Here is a 22,954-nt window from a genome sequence, read left to right as displayed (position 1 = left end):
TTATCTAATAATAAATTATCTGTTACATCTTTTAGGTCATAAAGAAAATGAACCAATCAAAGTCCTCTATTTCCTTCCTTTTCATGAAATAAAGGACTCTGGTTGGATTTTCTTATGCCTTATATGCGTTATGCTTTATATAGGATTCTGTGTTCTCGGCTTTAGTCTTTATCAGTTTTCAAATCATCAATATTTATATTCAAACTAAATTCTCATGTTACTCTTCGACCTTTGTCGAACATATCTCTATGATATAGACATTGTCACGTTTAGTAATACCCACTCTAAGATACTGTGCAGACGTGATGGCACTTCCAAGGAATAGGACAAGTAGTTGGATACAGCAATATTACAATTCCTTAGGAAATAGCAAAATCCAATGCAAGATTTGTTCTTACATTACGTGCAAAACATTAATTCTAAAAGTACACTTGTATCGTGTTCATAAAATATTTCATGATGAAGACATGGATTGCAGAAACGGTCCGATATGGCGTTATTTCACACAAGAAGAAGGATACGCTTTTAAATGTACGATTTGTGATACATCTCTTTTGACCGGATATTTGGTACCTGAATTAAAGAAGCATCTGAAACGTAAACATCCACAAATAATAGAAGAAATACATGAAGAATTTAAACATTCTTGGATATCGGCACATTTCATATTCAACACATCAGATGATAAGCTAGAATGTAAGATTTGTTATTACAAGTTTAATGTATTGAAAAATGATATAGATGATTTAGCGTGCCATTTGGTCAACCATGGCTTAAACAAGAAAACTGAAAAAAATACCGTCAAAAATAACATACAAAAAGACAGTAAAAATAAAATTTGGATATGGCAACATTATAATAAATTGCAGAATCATAGGGCAGAATGTAATATTTGCCATAACAATTATGTTGCCGAACATCGTGCATTAAAAGCACATTTATTTTATATTCATCAAATAGGTCTTGATGAAGAAATAAACAAACAAAATAACCATAGAGGCTTCATAGGGCAATATTTCAAAAACGAAGGAAGATACAATTCACGATGTAAAGTTTGTAACACTTCCATTAATTATGCATTTAACGTAACCAGTTTAAAGAGACATATGAAACATAAACATCCACAAATAACCGAGAAAATACGAAACAAATTTAAACGTTCGTGGGTATCGAAAAATTTTACATTGAATACATCAAATGACACCATACAATGCAAGATTTGCTGTAAGAAGTTTGACATACTTAAACATAAAGTAGGTGATTTAGCAAACCACTTGTCCAAACATGGCATAAATAAAAAAACTAAAAAAAATACTGGAGGAATTGACATAAATACGAATCAATCGGAAGAAAACGAGTAACTTCTCATCAAAGTGATAGACATATTCGCATTTGAAAAAACGAAAAGAAATGACGACGGTAAATATTACAAATCCTTATGTTTTATCTTCTTTTAGTCGCTCTTTTAATATGTCTCGTATAACTCGAACACATAAGAAATCAAATATTTAGTGTTTATTTGTTTATCATAAGAATTATAAAAATTTGACCCTGATATATATTTAAAACGTGTGATTTATACATTTTATTAATCTTTCAATTAAGTAATTCCATTTAGTCAATAACAAGATCACATGATACAAATTTACTATAATATACTTAGTACTTAAATATTTAACAATTGATGGCTGTTCAGGCAATTCATCTGTTGGAATAATTTTTTAGTCAAGCATTTTTTATTTCCAATAATTTGATACTAAACATTCAATTTTTTAATATTTTAATAATAAGAATTCCAGCTTCTTGATACGATTATAAAATAATGTGCTTGAGTGAGAAATTTTACTTTGTAATTCTATAATTACAATTATATATTCTAACTTTTTAATCTATTATTTATTTCGTTTATATTTGCAGATTCAATATTGAATAGGACAGTAGACATTCCAATTTTTGAAAATAATATGTAAAGAAGCATCATAGCAGTTTCAATTGATTGTCAACTGAAACTATCGAATGAACTGCTACGTTTGACGAATTAAATATCAACTTTCCTTTTATCAAGCGTACCGTTTATTATTTTTTATGTTAATTAATTATTATGTACATCATAAATATTTGAATTTTATCTATATATTCATTTTTTAGACATCTGATATAATCTTTGTATTAGGACTGTAAATATCAAAATATTGTAATACTCAAATCATTCGAAATAATTATTATTACTAAAAAATATTCGAATTATTAGATTAATTCAAATATCAATGTCCAAACAACAAAATTAAAAAAATTATTAATTTAAACCTGTGCTATTAACTTCGAGAATAGAAAACGAAATGTAAAATATAATATGTCATAATATTTAAGAATTCGAATAGTTTAGAGAATTAATCATAAAAAATTAACGGTGAATTAATATTCTAATATTAAAATTTAAATAATATTTATTTAATCTGTTTTCCTAATCTTATATAAATATGACATTAAAAGTTTATAGAAAGAACACATGTATTATATATACATGCATATATGTGTGCGTGCGCGCAAAAATATTATAAATATATATATATATATATATATATACATATATATATAATATAATTGCACACACATATGTAATGTATATAAATTATATAAATAATTTTATATATGTATAATTTAAAATGATTAATCAAATATATTTTAAATTTTGTATTTGCATTATTTTTGAAAGTTGATACATGATGAAATTGTATAAGAATAAATAACGCAATGTATCTAGACACGTTTTTATTATATATAACAAAATAGTATTTCTTTTAAATACAATGGTTTATTTATTTATTCCATGATTAATCAAAAATATGTAGAAATTTTAATATTATACAGGGTGTCCCGAACTTTTTTGCCAAAAAGAATTTGAACGTTCTTAGGATATCGGCGCACATTTCATATTAAGCAATTATTAATATCTCTTATTTGTTGAACTATTGTTTTCATGTATTATGTATATCTGCAGAATGTTGTATGTAATAACCTTTTTATTAATTCATATTGCAAGTAATTTTCGTACTTTGATGATATATTGGTCCTAGAATAGTGCGTTTTAACGCGACCCGGGCACGTCCAGTTTTTTCGTCACTATAATCCAGTTGACTATTTTAATCACTTTTAATCTATTTTATGTGTCTTGCGTTTTTAAATACTTAGCGAATTGCATTTTGCCGTATATTTTTTATTAAAAGGAATGTATTCCATATCTTTTTTCATGCATTTGACATATATTTTCTTTTTCTTAAAGAGGTTTTTTTTTAAGGATATATATTACTTATAAAGTTCTAACAATATTCTTCGAATCAAGCTGTTAATAGCAATATGATTTTACTTAGTTCTATTTATTAAATATTAAATACATGATGGTATAATAGGCGTTATGTTCATTGGACAATTTGCAAGATTAATGCTCGATATAATTTCGTTGAGTCCATTTTCCAATGCCGCGTATATACAAAAAACCTAATGTCGTTTTTCACTTTACACACAAGTGAGTCTAAATGATTATCATAATATACATTTAATTCTATAAAATAAAATAGAACTCAGTGAAGTTGTACTGCTATATATTGATATTTTGACTTATAATAAAATTTTGTTAAACACCATAAGTAATAAGTATATTTTTATATTTGCCAAGTGTTTATGTGATTCACAATTTATAATTTATATTATGTTTCTTTCTTTTTTCCTCTTTCAAAAAAATTCTAATTGAAATACAAATTCGCAAGTTATTTTTTCAATTCGTCATCTGTTATAAATAACAACTATCGATTCTTAAAAATTTCGATAAATCTACAAGCATTTAATTTTTCATTATTCATTTATGACTTTAGTTTGCGCGCATTTTTTAAGATTGATTGCTTATTGTTTTTTATGTTCGATTTTTCTTACATATAATTTTTTCAATAGCTATCATTTATTTATTCTAATTGGTTTTTAATTTTTGGAAATAATGTAATTTCTGGCCCGTATTCAAAACGCGCTGTTATGTTCGAAATTCTACAGTATATGTAACGAGAACTATGTGCTAAATACGCGCTAACATTGGCTAACATCATAAAAACGCGTTCTGAATACGTACAGGCTTATCTATTTGCACGAAACACCCGGCGTGAAATTCCGAAAAAGACTGGAATGTTTTACGCGTCGCGCTTATATACTCCAACCGAAAGCTAGCGCGATCCAATAAGCGCTCGAATACACATCTGCAGCGATTCACCGCGCTCATTGGCTGGCGTGCGAGTGGTGGGGTTCGAAATTTGACGGCGCATATAAATATCGCGTAATTCGTCATTTCGCATTTTTGCCATTCGATTAGGGAGTCGGGCTGTTACAACGTTACCTTTCGATAACAGTTACAAAGTAACAGTTACGAAAATACCGCTCATCACTATTATCTATCTTTCTTCCTTAAAGCATCCTAATGTTCCTAACATTTGCAGAGTATCTGTATCAGCAAATAAAATGACGAGAAACGGCTCGAAAGGACCACTGGAATTATTTCAACGAGGTAATCAAGAATTGATAAATGTTAGATTGTATCATTATTTTGACACGCGCTGCGAAAATTGTTTTGAAAACCTATCACTTTTAATTCTATCGAAGAGTTTTAAAATATCTTATGCGTTTTATTAAAATATTTAATTTGTAGGCTACAGTTTAATGAACGGTACGGAGTATAATTAACTTTGCATTTATTTCCTATATTTTAAATATCGCGTAATGTAGATTATGTGTGCCTTTCAACAAGCGACACAGTGCGACACAGTGATCATGTCATCTTTGTTTAACATTGGCAAACCACAAGGATGTAATGGTCGTCACTGTGCCATTTGTATCGCTTATATCACACTCTATATAGTACATTGATTATTCAGCCGAAAGTATTTTTCTCGAGACTCGTTCGGTTGAAAATCAAGAGCCTCGCATCACTTTTTAGGCTGGATTTTCACCTAAAGACACTACGACGCCCATTTTCAGCGTCAAAACAGGTTACGTGATCAAAATTGATGAATATCAAGTGTCAAAATTGACGAATATAAAGTTTTGATCACTGTTTTGACGCTGAGGCTGTATTCGGGGAGACTGAATGTTAAGAAGGATAGAACGACGCTTGTGTCGATTTATGTCATCAAATGGAAAGCACTCGCTATTAGCGCTATTTGTGTCATTCTATCTGCATCGTCCATTATCTACGTGAAACAAGGATAGTATAACACAATAGCGTTGACAGCGCGCTGCCCGAACGCAGCCTCTAAATGAGCGTCGTAGCGTCAGGTGGAAACCGAGCCTTACGTGTGAAGTTGACCGCGCGTGGAAAACAACGTCCTGCCGCTTCTCTATTTGGATGGCAGTCACGTTTCGTTCGCGGAATACGAAAGCACAGAGAATGGACTGCGCGATCCGTATCTAAGTAATGTATCAAATGTGGTCGACAATAATGAGAGAGAGAGACCGTGGGAGACGGCAATCCCCCTCTCCTTCTCCCTCCCATTACACCATTGAATGGAAAGAGATAGTAATGGCCGTCTGCCACGGTCCCTCTCTCTCATCCCTGTCGACCATTTTGAAACACGGATCGCGCAGTCTATTCTCTATGTCTTTGGCGGAACGGCGGAACGGACCGGATCTCAAACAAGTGGCAGCGCGCTCACCTATGGTAAATAAAAAACCTATAAACTTGAATACAACCATTTTTCGATATTCAACTCCTGCGTAACTGTAGATTCGGTATTTGTTTACTAATATGATCCGTTTGAACGCGTATCTCGTAAAACTTGTTCGGCCGAAAGTGTGTCGTGAATAATTGGCAATAATTTTCATGTCAATCTAGAGTACGGAAATAATAATCATAAAAGGCGAGCGGACTATGTTTACCTTTTATGATGATTGTTATTTCCGTATCTCGAGCAGCTCGAGCATCACATATGTCTTCGAAACACGAAAAATTCAGTGAACGCGACGCCAAGAGTGAGAGACGTAGCGATGCTGCGTCGTTCGCATGAATTAAGTTAATCACGCAAAAACGAAGACTCTTCGTCATCTTATGCTGCTTTCCTTTTAGGAGACACATTCGACAAGTCGACACAAGTATCGTTCTATCTTTGTCACTCTCTGAATGTCAAGAAGGATAGAACGACACTTGTGTGTCGACTTGTGTCATCAAATGGAAAGCAATGGGTGCTTTTCATTTGATGACACAAATCGGCACAAGCGTCGTTCTATCCTTGTTGACATTCAGAGTGATAAAGATAGAACGACATTTGTGTCATCAATTGGAAAGCACCCAGTGTTAATTATATCTATGCTTCATTTACAGAGCGTGGTGGACATGAGACGGACCGGCTTCGAGACGAGTAGCGTCGTGATTAAATGGTAATCGAAACTTATATTACACCTATAATATTTATCGTTTATTGCAACACTTGGTTCGCACAATTTTAGATTCAATATTTACTGAGGCTCAATATTACTTTGACTTTAAAGCGAGGCTTAAAACTCTATCTCCCTCTTTTTAAAGAGAGAAAGTGAGTTATAAATCTCGCTAAAGTAATGTTGGCAACTGGATATAAGAAAAGGACGCGCTATTTAGCCACAACGACGCGTCACGTCCTTGCGTCGCTCTTGACTTATGAAATTGTTTACATGAGAGACGAAATCATTTTGACATATTAATTGTATTTGTTCTATTTGTAGAATACGGTGGATACGAGACGGATTGGTGACGTCCGAATAAATGACGTCACGACTTATTGAATTGGTAAGCAAAATTTATGTTAATTTTATATCTAATTCTTATAATATCTAACAATCTCGTGTAATCTTACAGATTCAGTATTAATATTTGGATAATTCGTTCGATCACACATTTTATATTTTGCAGGTTAACTATACGTACACAACTTTGCAGCTATGCATCATATTGGTAAGTAATTAATTATTTTTTATCTTTTTATATATCTTGAGACAATAAATTTTTGTGAAAATTACGTGAGACGTAAATACACTTTATTTAAAATATTTACTGCATTTTTTTATTATCATAATTATTATTAATATAATTTTAATTACAGTTTAAATTAATATAAAAATTTAAATTTATCATGATAATAAATTCAGTAGTAAATATTTTAAATTACTTCTTTATTAAAGTGTTGGTTATTTGAATGTATTATATCTTTGAAGAAATGTCTTTAAATTATTTCTTCATATTTTGTTATATTTACCTTATTGTATTTATTTTATTACATTTGAAAGCTTAAAAGTTTAAATTGAATAAAATAATTAAATAAGTAAATATTTTATAGATCTATTGCATTGAAATAAATTCACTGGGATAGTTTAATGCCATTATTTAATTTTATCATGTTTACATTTATTCATTGATTTATTGCATAGAATGGAATTCATACATAGTTATAGAATAAAATAATGATTTATTAAAATCTAGATTGTCCAAAATGAATATTTTGTCCAAATTAATTTCTAGATAGTGTCGATAGAAAACATTAATTTATTGTGCAATTATTATATTTTTGGATGAGAATGGATTTGGTAAAATCAAAAGAAAATGTAACACAATTAATTTTATGTTTAATTGCAATATTTACAGTGTATGATGGAACATTGTAATTACAAAAGTACCCTTACGCATTGCACACGCAGTAATAATTCTAAAAATACATCCCCGGGGAGGGGGAGTACTATTACATATATATATATATATGTATATCTATGCATGTATCACGTTAGAGATAGTACTTCGATAACTTCGCAAGTGCTAATCATTAAATACAACTCGCCGAATTAAATATACGATAGTTACAATTATCGCAGTATATGGTCTTGAAAATATTATACTTATTTATCTTGTTGGGTTATCTTATTGCGTGGGTTATAATTATGATTGTCATCACGCGAAGATGATATACTATATTGTGCTTATAAATCGGTTTAACGTAGTAAATGCATTGATCGATAGTTTATGATAAGATCGTTGATCATATTATTAACATAGTCATTGAATACCTATAATTCATCGTCTACTTTACTTAAACTTTATGTGATTCTGGTAAATGATAAAAAGGAATGTCCATCATTAATCTTAATAAAAAATCATAATATTCACATGTTAATGTTTTTCCATTTTATTAACAATGAATCTGTAAAAAAAGACAATTTAACATGATATAAAATTATAACTTCAGATATAACAGGACGTTCATAAATATGAAATTATAACTTCATGAAACATTTTGTTTTTAATTGAAAAATACTAATTCATATTTTACATATTAATTTACTATATAAGTATGTTGTATAATGAACGTCGCGCTCGACGCACGTTCAGGGGACAATTAAAATAGTATTACAAACTTAAATTCTTCAAAAGAAGCTGTTCTTGTAAAAGACACTATTATGTACACCTGCCATTTTCGTCGTAATACACAAAGATGCCATTTTATCGGTCAGAGAAAAATATTAGGGAAAAATGAGAGAGGGAATATTGAGAGATCTCGCTCCAAGATTAGCATCTGATGTATCATATCGAGCGAACGACAGGATGTCTAATTTATGTATACTCTTCTATCTTCGCGTCTCAATTAATCACGGGAATCGTCTTTCAGATTCTCGGGCGAATGCTTGGTTTGTGGAGTCCAGGATGTCGGCGTTATTTTTTATTCTTAGGCGATTATCTGACCTGGACGTCGCGCTGGTATCCTGCGTCGGGGTGCCAAGAGGCCACTTAGACCGCGTGTTTCCTCGTGCTTCGTGCTGGCCGCCGTGCTGGTCTCGGCGAGGACCGCCTCGGTCGGCTCGGTTTCGCTGGAAGTGGTTTCTTCCTCAGATTCGGTCTCCTCCTGGCTCGATTGAACAGTCGGGGTCTCGGTTGCCTTGCGTCGCGGTAGCAGTGGCGATCTTCTGATCACCGGCGGCAACGCCGATTTTGTCGTAGTCTTCGGTTGCACTTGCAATCGATTGCGGTTGCGAAGTTTGTTCAGAGGATTCGCTGTGGTAGCTTTTGACGGTGGGCTGGTTTCTGCCGGTGCCTAAGAAATAGAGGAGACAATTAGTTGAGCAGTTTAAGTGAGATTTAGTCGTAACTTCTCGGAATTTTATGTTGATGAATTTTATCGAAGTGGCTAAAATGTGACGTAGATGACACAAAATATTCTATAAACATTCTTGTAAAATAAAAATCTTTTAAATTTAGGATACTTTAATCAATAGTTCTATGAACATGTAGAGCTTCTTTTTAGACATTTATATTCATAACAAAGGAACTTTCATAGAATGTTCTTTAAAATATTCGTAGAGAATAAAAATACGTAGAATGTCGTAGAATATTCTATAAAATGTACAAAATATTTTACATATGTATGTTCATACATTTATAATTGTGCCATTCGGATTTATTATGAACATACCATAAATATTTGAGTGTTTTTAGTACATTCATAGAATACATGAATATTTTTAATAAATATCTATAGAAAATTCATAGAATGTTGTGTACTATCTGAAGGCACTTTTGTGTACATTCTGTGTATTATTAAAATTTTTTAAATAAGTATAATAAATTATAATCAAAGAAAATATTTTAAGAGTAAATATATAAATTATAATCAAAGAAAATTTTTTAAGAGTAAATAAATATTTCTTAGATATAATAATACTGTTTCTTAGATATAATAATAAAAATAAATAATAAATGTTACTTAGATATAATAATATTTTTAAAAATAAATTATAGAAAATATACAAAAGATACAGTTTTTGAAATTAGTTATGTATCGCAATGAAGTCTTCATTCTTTGCTATTTTTATTCTCTTTCTCTCTCCTTTTTCCTCTCAGATTCTGTCTCTGATCTTTCATTCTTATCAGTGCTTAGCTTTCGTAACTGTTGACGACCGCGAAGTTGTAAAATCGAAAGGTGAAAAGCGATCCCGAACCATCTCCCATCTCGTCGATGACATTTCGAAAGGCCATCCAGTGAAAGTAAATTCAAAGAGAGAACTTTATCGATTGACATCACGGCGTCCTCGTACCTAATCTTGCAAAGTATGCAGTTATCTCGCGACGATATGTATACACATATATATTTGAGACAGAATTTTAGATCTGACCTTACCTTTGGCACGCGGAATCGCTAGTAGATCAAAAGAAAGAGATATTTGCATAATTATATGGTTTGCTTGGTAACAGATACATTTGAACAGTTGGTATTTATAATCCAATTAAGATAAAAATATTCTTAATTAATTAAAAATATTAATTTAAAGAAAACGAAATTTATATTGATATAAAATTTGTCTTTTAGTTTCTTTAGTTTTGTCAATAAATTAAAAAATGGATCTTAAAAATAATCATTAGATACTGGATTGTTTGCTGGTATTTTTTTACTGAATTGCTTATATTTATAAATAATGTTTTGTGAGAAAAATATTCATAAAAATAAGTCACATTCTTTGAATTTTGAAATACATTGAAAAAATTTTTTTATACAAAATAGAGAGAGAGAAAGAACAAAAAATGCAAATTAGTAAAATTAGGTATGAACCTCGTGAGTTTCCTCCTCGGTTCCTTCTCCAGCCGGTTCCTCAATAGGGCCTTCAGGGGAGGCTTCAGGCGCAAGCGTTGTGGTCGAAGGCTGTCCCGGTTTCTGTCTTAAATTGACTCTACCACCCGGTCTGATGGCCGGTCTAATTGCAGGCGCACCAGGAAGTCTCGTGCGAACGGCAGATTTCGGGGTTGCGCTTTCCGGCGCGGTCTGGGCTACAATCTGACCGGTTTCGGAATTTGCCGCTCCCTCCTGGGGAGGTTCTTCGCTTCCCGGCGCGGCTGTAGTCGGTCGTCCGCGTCTCCGGTTGATGTTCACTTTGTTGAAGGTAGGTCGTGACGCTGCTGCCGTTGCTGGCGCCGTTGCACCATTCGATGGCGCCGACGTTGTCGTGGAGACAGCGATTCTGCCACCGGCTGGTGCGCGGAATCTGCCGCGACCGGGTGGTGGTTTCTCTGCGTTTGCTGAGCTGGCGGTCTCCTTCTGCACAGTGTCTTCCTCGATCGGTTTGTGATTACCACCCGGTCGAGGTCGCTTAAACCCACTACCGCCATTTGAGCCATTGCTGCCGAAACGTGTTCGGGTTTTTTGGGTCGGCTCTGCGGGTGCTTCGGTCGTGCTAGTGCTGCCATTGGACTTGAACCTGGAGAAAATTGAGGGCAAAATTTTATATTAGTAATATAATTTCATAACATAAGTAATATAGTAGTAATATACAATTCGTAATAAAATTAAAATATATATTAAAATATATTCGTAATATATTAGTAATACAATCTTAATGAAAAATACTATTGTATATTTATACTATATTTTAATTTTATTGCGAAGACTTATAAGTGAAATTTATGAGTAAACATTTTTAGAGCAAAGGAATATTGATGAAAACATAATTTATGAGTAAACATTTTTAGAGCAAAGGAATATTGATGAAAACATAATTAAAAAGAATTACATCAAATAAGCAAAAAAGAGCTAACAGATTAGATCTTAATACCTAATATTTATATGCAAATTTTGAATAAATCAGTTACGTAAACTGCGCATCGATTACTGTCGTACTTGAATTCTAAATTGAAATTGTAGTAATAATATTACAAATTAAATTGATCATCAATATAATAGGATGCTAATAAGTATTTTAAACCGCTGGAAATTGCTTATTGCGAAAAATATTACGCCAGCTAGGGTTTGAACATGAAATCTTTCGACTATTTCGTGCGTACCAAATCGACTACTGAGGCATGTGATAATATAGAAAGGATTAATTATTGTAATAAAAATTTACCGGTTTCTCGAGATAGCTGGGCCGCCAATTCCAGGTCGTCGGAATTTCCCTCTTCCTGCTGGAGCTTGAGTGGTGGTAGTCGGTGGTTCCGTGGTCGTTGTCGTTGTGGTTGTCGGTTCAGTGGTCGTCGTTGTCGTCGTCGTCGTCGTCGTCGTCGTTGTGCTAGAGGACTCATTAACGATTGTAGAGTCGGCAAGTTCCGCTGGTGTTGTTAAGTCGGTCGTGATCTCATCGTTGGATAGCGTCGTGCTATCTTCATCTGTTTCGCTAGCATCGCTGCTGGTCGCGTCTATCAGATTACTTTGTCCCTGTTGCAGGAAAGCATAAAGATCCAGAGCAACCTTGTCCATAACTGACGGATATTCCGTCGTTGGATTATCTGTGGGATCAGTAGTGACGCTGGGATAGACCGGTGAAGCTTCCGTTTCGCTAGACTCTTGCGTTTTGTCCTCCAAAGGTACGCGTTTGTTGCCTGATCTTTCCGGTGCGTCATTTTCCTCATCATCATTTTCTTCATTGAAATGATGTATCGGTTGACCTCTGCTCAGTTCGACTCCAGTCTGAAAATTGATTTATTCGTACATAATTTTTTCTTTTACTATGTAATGCCTTCGTAACCTGAAAATATTTTTAGCTGTAACAAAATTATCTAACAAACATCAACTAACAGCAACATAATTTCTCACTCATATAACACGTGTTAATGTTATGTTAATGTTATTGTTAAGTGAAAAATTATAATTGTGATTAAAACTAAAACTGTGTATATTAGAAAACATAATATATGTTAATTGATGTTTGCTAGGTAATTAACAACTCCTGTAATAAAATATTTGCAATTCTAATTAAGCATTAAAATGCATTTGATCATAAAGTGCTATCTGATGTTTATTTCAAATTTAGATTAGTTTTCGCAGATTGTATTTTATTTAAACGTTAATGTTTTCATTTTTATTACCATATTAAAATGTCTTGATTAATGAATGTTCTTTAGATTAGAATGCAAATTTATATTATACTTTTTTTAAGAAAACACCTTTTTTTAATATAGTTAGAATAATTACTTCAGTGGATGCTGTAGTACCCAGACGTCTTCTAGGTGTCGGTGTGTCTTCGACATCTTCTTCGACAGGAGCGGGTTCTTGAACCTTTTGTGGTCTCCCGCGGTTTCTGATCAAAGATTTCTCTTCATTGTCCTCATTAGGGGTAACACCTAAGAATCGGACAGGTCCTTTCGGTAAGGTCTGCGGAAACTCAGGACCTTCTTGATGAGTTCGGAAGCTGCTGGAATCAACCAAATCCAGATTCGGTCGCGGTCGGTTACTACGAGCTCGTGAAGGCTCCGTTGTGCCTGTATTGTGATTTGATCGCGATCTGTAACAATTAACCGTATAATTAATCATATTTTACTTAGGTTGCATTCCATTTGACATTCGCAACGCTCATGGAATCATTTCATCCTTATTGTTTCAAATATTAAACATGGACAAATAATACTTGAGCATTGTGAGCGCCAAATAAAAGGCACCCTTAGAAAAAATATTACATTTTTAAAATGTCAATGTATTATTAAGAACATTTATATAATTGTGAACTTATAGATTTTATTAAATTTTTGTCACACAATTTTGATAAATACCTCGGTGGAAAACGAGTGTTCGCAGGTAGTCTTTCCTCGGAAATATCTTCAGTTTCAACTAATTGTCTACCTCGATTACCGTTTCTATTTGGTATGACCTCGTTGTTGCTAGGCTCCACGGTGCTTGACCTCTCCACGGTACTGTATTTGCTCCTGTTGTTGGTGCTTGCTCTCCTGGGCGCCGAGGTTGTTCTGGAAGGAATGTCGTAAGAATTCGTCACAGGTGAACCCGCCGTACCTGCTTTGTTTTCATCCTCCTCGTCGTAGTAATAATACACATACTCATATTCGTAATCCTTCCCGTTCGGTCCTTTCTTCACCTATTATGTAAAAAGAAGCAAATTGTGATTTGATCGAAAATATGATTTTTGAGGGGGCGAATATAAATTAAACCACATATACAGCGTGCTCCTCGAAATCGGTCATCACTTTATACGTGCTTCAATTCTTTATGTAATTTCGATGACTATACTATTTCTGTGTATGTATGTTTCTATTGTATGTATATGTTATATATGTTCTACTGCTTTAGGTTATTAATTACAGATTCTTCGTGGCTTATGTTGTATTTTAAATGATCTTGGGATCAAATAATTAACATGATACATAATATATAGATATATGAATTCGTCATTTTATATACTATAAATATGGAAAGAAAAATACATAGTTTATTTTAATTTGATTTTTTTTTGTTAAGAAATAAGCAATTTTGAAATTTTTCCTACACAATTAATTCTTTATTAAATATCAACAAATTTTTATTAGAAACCTTTTGTCATCAATCCATCGGAAATATCTCCAAAGTTGTGGCGACCGATTCAAGAAACACATGTTTATATTCTTTTAGTAAAATTCTTGTTGCATGCATCTTATTATATAAATATAAGAAGAATATATAATCAATTTATTAATTTTACATATACCTGAATACGAGAATTCGTACCAGCCGGTACTAAACTAACGTCACTCAAGTCTCCAAAATTTGCATCCGAAAAACGTGCATAACCATCTTTGCTATCCTCGCGAATAATGTTTACAGGAACGAAATCAAAGAGGTTGTCTTTGCTACGTGCTTCACGTGGAGTTGTTAGGATGGGTAGCATAGTTGTTGGATATTCCGCGCTAAACATATGCAAATAATATTTCTATATTGTTATTAGAAAAATAATTTTTTTTAGAGAGAGAGAGAGAGAGAGAGAGAGAGAGAGAGAGAGAGAGAGAGAGAGAGAATATTGTTTATTAAAAACAGACAAAATTGTTATTCTTTTTTAAGCAAAGCAAATAAATTAGAATATTTCATTTTTTCTTAGAAAATTTTTTTTGAATAAAAATATTTAGTGTCAATTATTTATCAGTCATTATGATTGGTCAGAAATTTATTTCATCGCATTTCATTTATAGACAGATTTACGAACAAACGAGTTATACAAAAACATTTTACCTGACGTAGACTCCCGGAATAACCTCATCCTGTTCACTTGGTCGCGGCCTTTTAGAATCAATTTTCTGTATTCTGCCTTCCTGCAGAACCTTTCCACTGTCGCTAAAATTTTCGAGCTCAACTCGTGTTTGTCTTTTAGCATTGAGATTCTCCAAGTCCTCTTCGGCCAGATCTAAACGTCTGGCAGGTTCGAGGGTAGCCACTTTTTTTTCAATATTTTCGAACTTCTGAGCTACTTTTTTAGCTTGCTTATTGTCTTTAAATGTGACTTTTATTTCATCGATGTATTCGTCATCATCGTCGTCCAATGGTTTCGCTACGTTTTCTGGCAACTTGTGTGATGTTACAAAGTCTGAAAATTCATCATAATTTTTTAATTTAATTTCATTCAATCGCTAAAAGTTCTAAAAATTTAATAAAATACAATAATTCTTAGGATGGACTGTCACAAGTTTGAAAAGTCTGTATATAATGATTTAGTTAAAACAAGAATCCATTGTTCTTGTTTTATCTATTCAATGTTACATTAATTAAGGCTATTTGGTTGATATCAATTAAAAAGCCAATATCACTCAATAATTTTATCATAAATACGTCCTGAAAACAACTCTAAAAAATAAATAACAAATTTGGATTTTAATAACAGAACAACCTATGAAATTTTTATATTTTTGATAATGCTTTGAGTTGTAACGTACTTCCTTAAATTAATTTAGCTTGCGATTGATTGAACTTGTGAACTGATATGATCAAGTTTCTAAAGTCTAAATTGAAATGATGTGCAATCTACCTTCAATCGCGATGGCTCGCGGTGGCTGATATGTCGTTGCTGCGACATTTTTTCGAGTCAGACTGTCATCGGATATCTGCACGATATCCGATGGACTGTCAGCTAGCGTGCCCGCAATGACACCGCATATTCTGCAAATTTTAATACAAAAAAGAAAAGACGTATTAATAAATCTAACGTAATTACTTTTTAACTGTCGTAAGGAAAGTTCAAGCTTATTTAATGGTTAATTTCTACGATCCATATTATACAAATAGGTCCATGTTATACAAATCGATTGTGTGATTAATGTAAAGAGAGTAAGAAAGAAAGTTATTGTATCGTAATTTAATATAGCAACGCATCATCAGCGAAAGTGATAAGGCGCGTGTGAGATGCAAACAGACAAAGTGTAAATGATGGCAGAATGTGTATAGCTAATGCAAGACTTGATTGGTGGTGAAAGTTCACATCTGGTCATCGAATTGCAAGCTGCATCCGACGCTCGTCCGGTTCTCTCGGTGACTCGATTCTTTACACCCGTTGCGCAAAAATTAAAGTTTACTAATAATGTTAAACTCGGATTGAAATTCGCAGGAATATTTCAGTAAAGAATTTTGTAATTTAAATTGAAGAAAGTAACTTATTTTTACGTTGTAAAAAATTTTATTTTGCTGAAAATAATTCACGGGAGTGAATAGAATTATTCCAATATTCGGAATAATTTTATTATTATAATTTAATTCCTTATTTGAAAAAAATATTAAGATCGACTAATGAGTCTCTGGACATGACCTTCTTTTCCAAAGGTTGCTCAAATTGATGATCACGAGACGCATGATAGCTTTTATAGTTGTTGAACTATTAACAGTCGTTGACATTTATCTATTTTTATTATAGAAGAACGTAACAGCAATAAAATCTCTAAAATAATTTCTATATCATTTCATAGAAAAAAATTTCAAAAAATAGAGAGGCAGGTCTTAAACGAAGCTGAAGAAAGAATAGTGAGAATCTTTACTTTATAGCATTGCATTCACAAGGACGATCGGTTACTCTCAATTTCTTTCATGAGCGAAGGATAGCCGCTTCAGAAATTAACACGAATATCTAGAACTTTTTTCCCTCAATAAAATGTGGTTGCAAGAGCATTGTGGGGTCACAAAATTATTACTTTAAAGCCCACTCTACAATTGGGTAAACGTAGTTGTAAGTAATTGTAGTTATAAAAATTGGTCAATCACAGTCGAGTACGAGGAGAATATCCGACTATGATTGATGATTTCGTACAATTACAACCACTTACAACTACGTTTACGCAATTGTAGATCAGGCTTAAAAGATGATTTTTTTTAATTACTACAATGCTACGTGTGTATTTTTAATGCAAAGTGTTAGGGTAATTTAAACGTTTTATAATAATATTATATGTATATAATGTTATACATATAATTTAAATATTGCAGCGTTTTAACATAATAGCTGGTTTTGTATTGTCAGTTACAATTTGCCTTGCGTTATTTTTATGTTTAAAAGTTTAGTATTTATTTTTGTAATATATAACAGTTTTACTATATGTAATTATTCTCAATTAACTATTAATTTTTTAGATTAAAGAAAATATTTTATTTTTATCACGTTAATATAATCGCATCAATATTCACTGTTTGTAATAAATTTATTATTTTATGAGAAGAGAAATAATCCTACGACATTTATAATAGGAAATTGATGTTGAATATGCACCGTTCCGTTTGAGTGATCTTCCGGTACAGAAATAATTCACAACTAGAATACATTAGCAAATAAAATAGAATAAATTATAAGACACGTTTTTTCCCTTCTATGCGATCGAGTCAGATATAGAGTTGATAACTAATTATTTGTATAGAATTATAAGTTTTGTTTATAGTTTTTCGATTTGCTTGGTAGTAGTTTTCCGATCTAGAATTTTTGTCTGTAATACAAAATTTCTACTTTCCTCTTTATTTATATACAGTTTAAAAAAATTATTCGATGAATGAGTGATGTAAATTTGAATATACATATATATGTGTATATATATATATATATATATATATAAGTATATATGTGTGTGTATATATAGACGAAAGTTGTCGATACTGACATATAGGTATACATAGGTCTCCTAAAGAGAGACAATACCCCCTTATTTCTTAGAAATTAACTATTACACTTTATTATACTGATAAAATAATCTGTTTAGATGATTAAAGAAGTAAGAACTCATTATATTCATATATTTGTTCTACACATAATCAGTTAAAAATTAATTCTACAAATACAAAAATAAAATTCTTTTTTTACAAATTGTATAGTTTAAATAATAGTGGTATTATTGATAATATTATAACATTTTATATGTTTGTAATCAGTTCACTGTTTTTTAAATCAGCTTTATTTTTTTCTTATTTTTTTTATAATACGGCTTTACACAGCGTAAATCGGCACACTGTACATAAATTAAGAATTCTGAAACTGTGTGTGTGTCAGCAATAAATTGTATTTAATTACTTATTATCCAATTTTCAGAATTATAATTTAAAATTGATGTAGAAATATCTAAAACATTTTTAACTTTGAAACATTTATAATTTGTTAATACGTTAGCCATTGTGCTAGGATAAGATTTTCAAATAATTAAATTGTTACATGTTTACATATATTTTTGAGTTTCTATAGATTTAGAAAAGTTCTTTATATGAACAAGAAAAATATTTAGAAGGTTATTTTATATTTAGAAGGTTAATTTTATTTTTTAAATAATTTCTTTATGAAATAAAAGAATTTATCGTTTTTACTTTTATATGTTCATACAAAATATTCTACATCTCTTTATATTTTCTATTAAAATTTTTGTGAGCTGTAGTAAAAAATTTAAGTAAAGTCGTAAGCAAAATATTTTAAATTTGAAAATTAAGAGATCAAGGAACATAACGGCGCATCCCGTCTATCTTGTTAGATCGAAAATGGAAGTTTAATACAAGAATTTATCGCGAAATCGTATAGAGAAAGCGGTCTCGCTTACAAGCGCGCGTATCTGCATAAACATACTGCGTACGTAGGTATCTCCAGTGGCACGAGACACTGGCATTACGTAAGTCACAATATTACGGCAAAAGCCTATTACAGCCTGTAAATGTTTTTCATGCCGCCTACGAAATACAGTTCTCTACGCATAAATTTGCTGAAAGTTAATGGGGAAAAAATGCAAAATTTTGAATATCTAGAATTTCTATTAATTTTCTTTTTTTTACTTTTTCTCATTTAGCATCATAAATTATAAAAGATAAATGTCATGCAAAATATATCTAACAATTTAATTATTCAAAAATTTAATAACATAGTACTTAAATGTTTCCCAATCAATGAATTATTTATAGTAAGCATTTTAAGAATATATTAGTTACAAAACTAATTGAATTTTAACTAATTTTCTTAGAATATAATTTAGTTTTGTTTTTTAGACTAATTCTACGAAGGTTTTATTTAACATTTTAATGACACACGAATCTGTCAACGAATTCAGAATAAGTTTTTGTTCATAATACTGGATTGGAATATTTGCACTTACTTATTGCAAATAGTATATAGGGTAAAGCGGGGTAATTTGGATTAGATTAATAGGAATTTTTTAATTGTATAAAAGATTGAAGTGCATAGTGTATTCAATTAAACATACAAAATATGCACTATTGCACCAATTTTTTATACGATTTGAAAATTTCTGTTAATCTATCTAAATTAACCTATCATAAAATCGGAAGATGAATAATTAAGCATTTAAAACACATTAGTCTATTAACATAAACTTTTTTTCGCGTATCAGCAATTCTATATCTGACGTTCAAATTGTATATATTTAAAATGCAAAAAAATAATTAATTATTTTTTGCATATTAATAATTAATTATTTAAAATTCCACGTAATTTTATTTCTGAAGTAATATATATATTACAGAATATTAAAAATATTTTATTCATACGTATTATAGACGTATATATAATATTATATTTTATAGAAAAATAATTTTCTTTAATAATGTAGTTTTTATTAATAGTAATACCATGAAATTGTGTGTGTGTGGATCTAATGATGTACTTTTATCGAGTGTTGTAAATTCGTATATTTGCGACGCTTTCGCCAAACGTAATAGTAATATCCCAGCATGTGTTGATTTATATACGTTTCCTCAATATATCTAATGTTTTATAATCGTTTAGGAAATGTTTATAAAACATGTGCTATTTGGGATGGACTGAATCCATTGTAAGCATTTGACTATTACTTGCTTGTGTTACTTCGTGATGAATCTCTACAAGGGAGTACAATCAACTGACCTCCAATAATAAGCTTGAATATGTTAAAAAAATATAGACAAAAATAAGAGATACATTTTTTTATACGTATGACTGAGCATGTATAAAAAAAAATGTATTTCTTATTTTTGTCGTTAAAATTAAAGGGGGGAGGTTAGTTTGTTGTGTTCCTAAGATTATTATCTAAGATATTTCTAACAAGATATTAGGTAATAATAAAATACTTGAAAATCTGTAAATAAAACGCACGTGGAATGTGTCAGATTTACTTTGCTCTTCAGTATATATCTTTTGTTGAATGTAATAAAATAAATAATTTTATGATACAAAAGATATATAAGCAGATAGAAAATTGGTAGCCAATAACTACTTAGATTCTATATTATAGGAATCTATATTTCTAATTTATATTATATATATATTTGTTGTTAATTATTACATTTACGTATTTCAATTATTTCTACATGATTGAACATCATAAGTTATGATCCAGTTGGATTAATTCCTTTCTTTGATCGACAGTTTAAAATTGAGGGCACGTCTAGAAGTTTCTCCCAAATAAATTATACATACATTCTCCTGAATGAAACTGTAAGTAATTGGCGTATCTAAGAGAGTGAGTCGCTGATTGCATGCACCTTTCGCTACGATAATTCTCGTAATTCAGAAGCGTAATATCTCTTGTGCCCATGAAAAACCGCTTTCCTTCATATATCGATATAATCATTTATAATCATTAACCGTGATTTTTTATGAGTCGCTTAAACAAGAATTTTTTCATTATTCACAAAAGCTGCAGTTTAATTAATGTAGATTAACGAGAATTTTATAAATATTTTGTATATGATGGATAATTTTCTTGATACATTAGCATATTTTAATTACTGTCCTTGAAGAAACCTTGAATAATCATTTCTATATTAAAAAAAATCTAGATATAAAATAGCAATTTAAATTGTTCGTTAAATAGATTTTGTTTTATTGTTTGTTTTCGTTTGAAGCAAAAGTTGCATAACTTTTTTTTAGCGTGCAGAGGTGTGTGTGTACACATTTATATGTATATACATATATATAGAGTTGTACTACCACAAAAATTAAATGGAAAAGTGAACATAAAATATTCAATGATATTTATATAAAAATAATACGTAAACAGGAACTAATTTAGAAGTACAGTGCATAGCGTGATTATAAAGATACGCATGAAGTGTTGACTGAAATTTAATTATCATTTTCAATGAATGTAGAAAGGAATTTTGTTAGAGAAATTCAGATTCAAACAGACAAACTGTGTCGAATCTATAATTCTACATTATTATTCATGAGTAATCAACATTAGGCAATTAAGTTTTCGTAACTTCCTGAATTCTTAATATATTAGAAACTTTTAATATTTAAAATGTTTTTAATAATTGAGAAACACACACATAATGTTATGTATTTTATATAACGTTCATTTATGTGTCTCTTTTGAATATTTTTAATATAATGCATTCATGATATTATGTATCCATCATTGGGTATATAAAATCTTAAAATTTTGATATGTTAGTTCTTGTGTTATATATACTAATTGAATTACTCATTTTAGAAAAAATTGTATATTAGATATTTGTATTAGTATGAAAATAGATTTTTCTATACCTTGCTACTTTTTATGCAGGCTTGCATTTGCTTATATAGAAAATATGTACATTATACATATATATATACATCAATGTTCTTGACATTATCAAATTATTTTTTCGTTTCTTAGAAAAAATAAGTTTCTGCCATTTTTTTTTCTATAAAGTAGCTAATTCAATTATGCTTAAATTTTTCACATCTAAGATTTGATTTGAACTAAGATTTTCACAAAGATCTGACTCTCACACGCTTCAACACTGAGATCGCTCTCTCAGATAAAAGAGAGATGCGAAGGACTATATAGTTGACTGATTTCTTGAGTACTCACAGGAGCACGCTTCTTAGCCACATGTCTGCACTGCACACAATTTTCTTCCTCGTCTTGCTCGCCTTTCCTTCTTCCGTTTCTATCGTGATATATGAACAGCTGCTTCAGATTAATGAAACTTCTCGATATTAGTATATACCCGGTATATTTCGGCACTCTCGAGAATATCGATATATACTCTTTCTGCGAATATTGATGTTCTATGTATGTGTATATATCGTCACCGGACACTCGCGATCATCTCTGTCCTTTTATCGATCGATCACGACCGGCACTCGTCTTCCAGCTGCACGTAAAGAGATCTTATTGTTGATATGTCCACTGGGTTCTCCAGGACGTGCGCCTCGGCCGACGTGACCTCCGTCCAGCTTCGTGACGTGACTTCGCCGACGAGGCGCGAAACGAATGAACGAATGGCAAAACGAACGCGCACCAATAGACGGAGAAAAAGAAAGATCAAGTGAGAGTATGCATGCGTGTGCGTGTATGCGAGAGAGACGGAGAGTGAGGGAGACAGGGAGAGGGAGAGAGAGAGAGAGAGAGAGGAGAAAAAAAGAAAAGGTAAAAAAAAGTGGAAAAAGGGGCACTAAGTAAAAGTAAGAGGTAGCCGAAGGACGTGGTGAGGGTATGAGAACGGTGGCGAATGCAGGCCTCTACTTATACCGCCACCCACCACGGCCACCCGGAGTGCACCCCACCAGCCCGTGAAAAGTGGACACCACGTAGTCGAACTCGACTCGACTCGGCTTGGTACACTCGATCGACACACCGGGGGCCACAGGAGACCCGGGAGATCCTGGCTGACTGCACGTTCGCCTGGCGGCATATAACTCAGTCCAACCACCAGACTTCTCACGATGTCCGATTCGACTTCGCGAAGCACCGTTTCTACTTAAGTGTATTGAGTAGCCCCGTTTT

General features: G+C 31.7%; 1 protein-coding gene across 2 annotated transcripts; it reads right to left on the bottom strand.

Annotated features, from left to right (window-relative positions):
• Positions 1 to 8,334: 8,334 nt before the first annotated feature.
• LOC108767893 (mucin-5AC) lies at positions 8,335 to 22,653 on the bottom strand. 2 transcript variants are annotated; one of them, XM_018518029.1, is made up of 10 exons: positions 22,037 to 22,653; positions 15,763 to 15,893; positions 14,973 to 15,324; positions 14,455 to 14,653; positions 13,811 to 13,848; positions 13,529 to 13,720; positions 12,954 to 13,263; positions 11,890 to 12,449; positions 10,602 to 11,244; positions 8,335 to 9,089 (listed from the first exon to the last, which is right to left on the bottom strand). In XM_018518029.1, the coding sequence occupies exons 1-10, from the start codon at positions 22,057 to 22,059 to the stop codon at positions 8,724 to 8,726; spliced, it is 2,814 nt and encodes a 937-aa protein (XP_018373531.1). In that variant the 5' UTR covers positions 22,060 to 22,653; the 3' UTR covers positions 8,335 to 8,723. The 2 variants fall into 2 exon arrangements, with proteins under 2 accessions (XP_018373531.1, XP_018373530.1); XM_018518028.1 differs by having other exon boundaries at positions 13,529 to 13,848.
• Positions 22,654 to 22,954: the final 301 nt, after the last annotated feature.

The sequence above is a fragment of the Trachymyrmex cornetzi genome, unplaced genomic scaffold (genome assembly GCF_001594075.2).
Source record: "Trachymyrmex cornetzi isolate Tcor2-1 unplaced genomic scaffold, Tcor1.1 scaffold73, whole genome shotgun sequence".
In the NCBI taxonomy this organism is placed as follows: Eukaryota; Metazoa; Arthropoda; class Insecta; order Hymenoptera; family Formicidae; genus Trachymyrmex; species Trachymyrmex cornetzi.
Note: the sequence above shows the minus strand (reverse complement) of the source record. Positions and strands in the feature narration are given on the sequence as shown.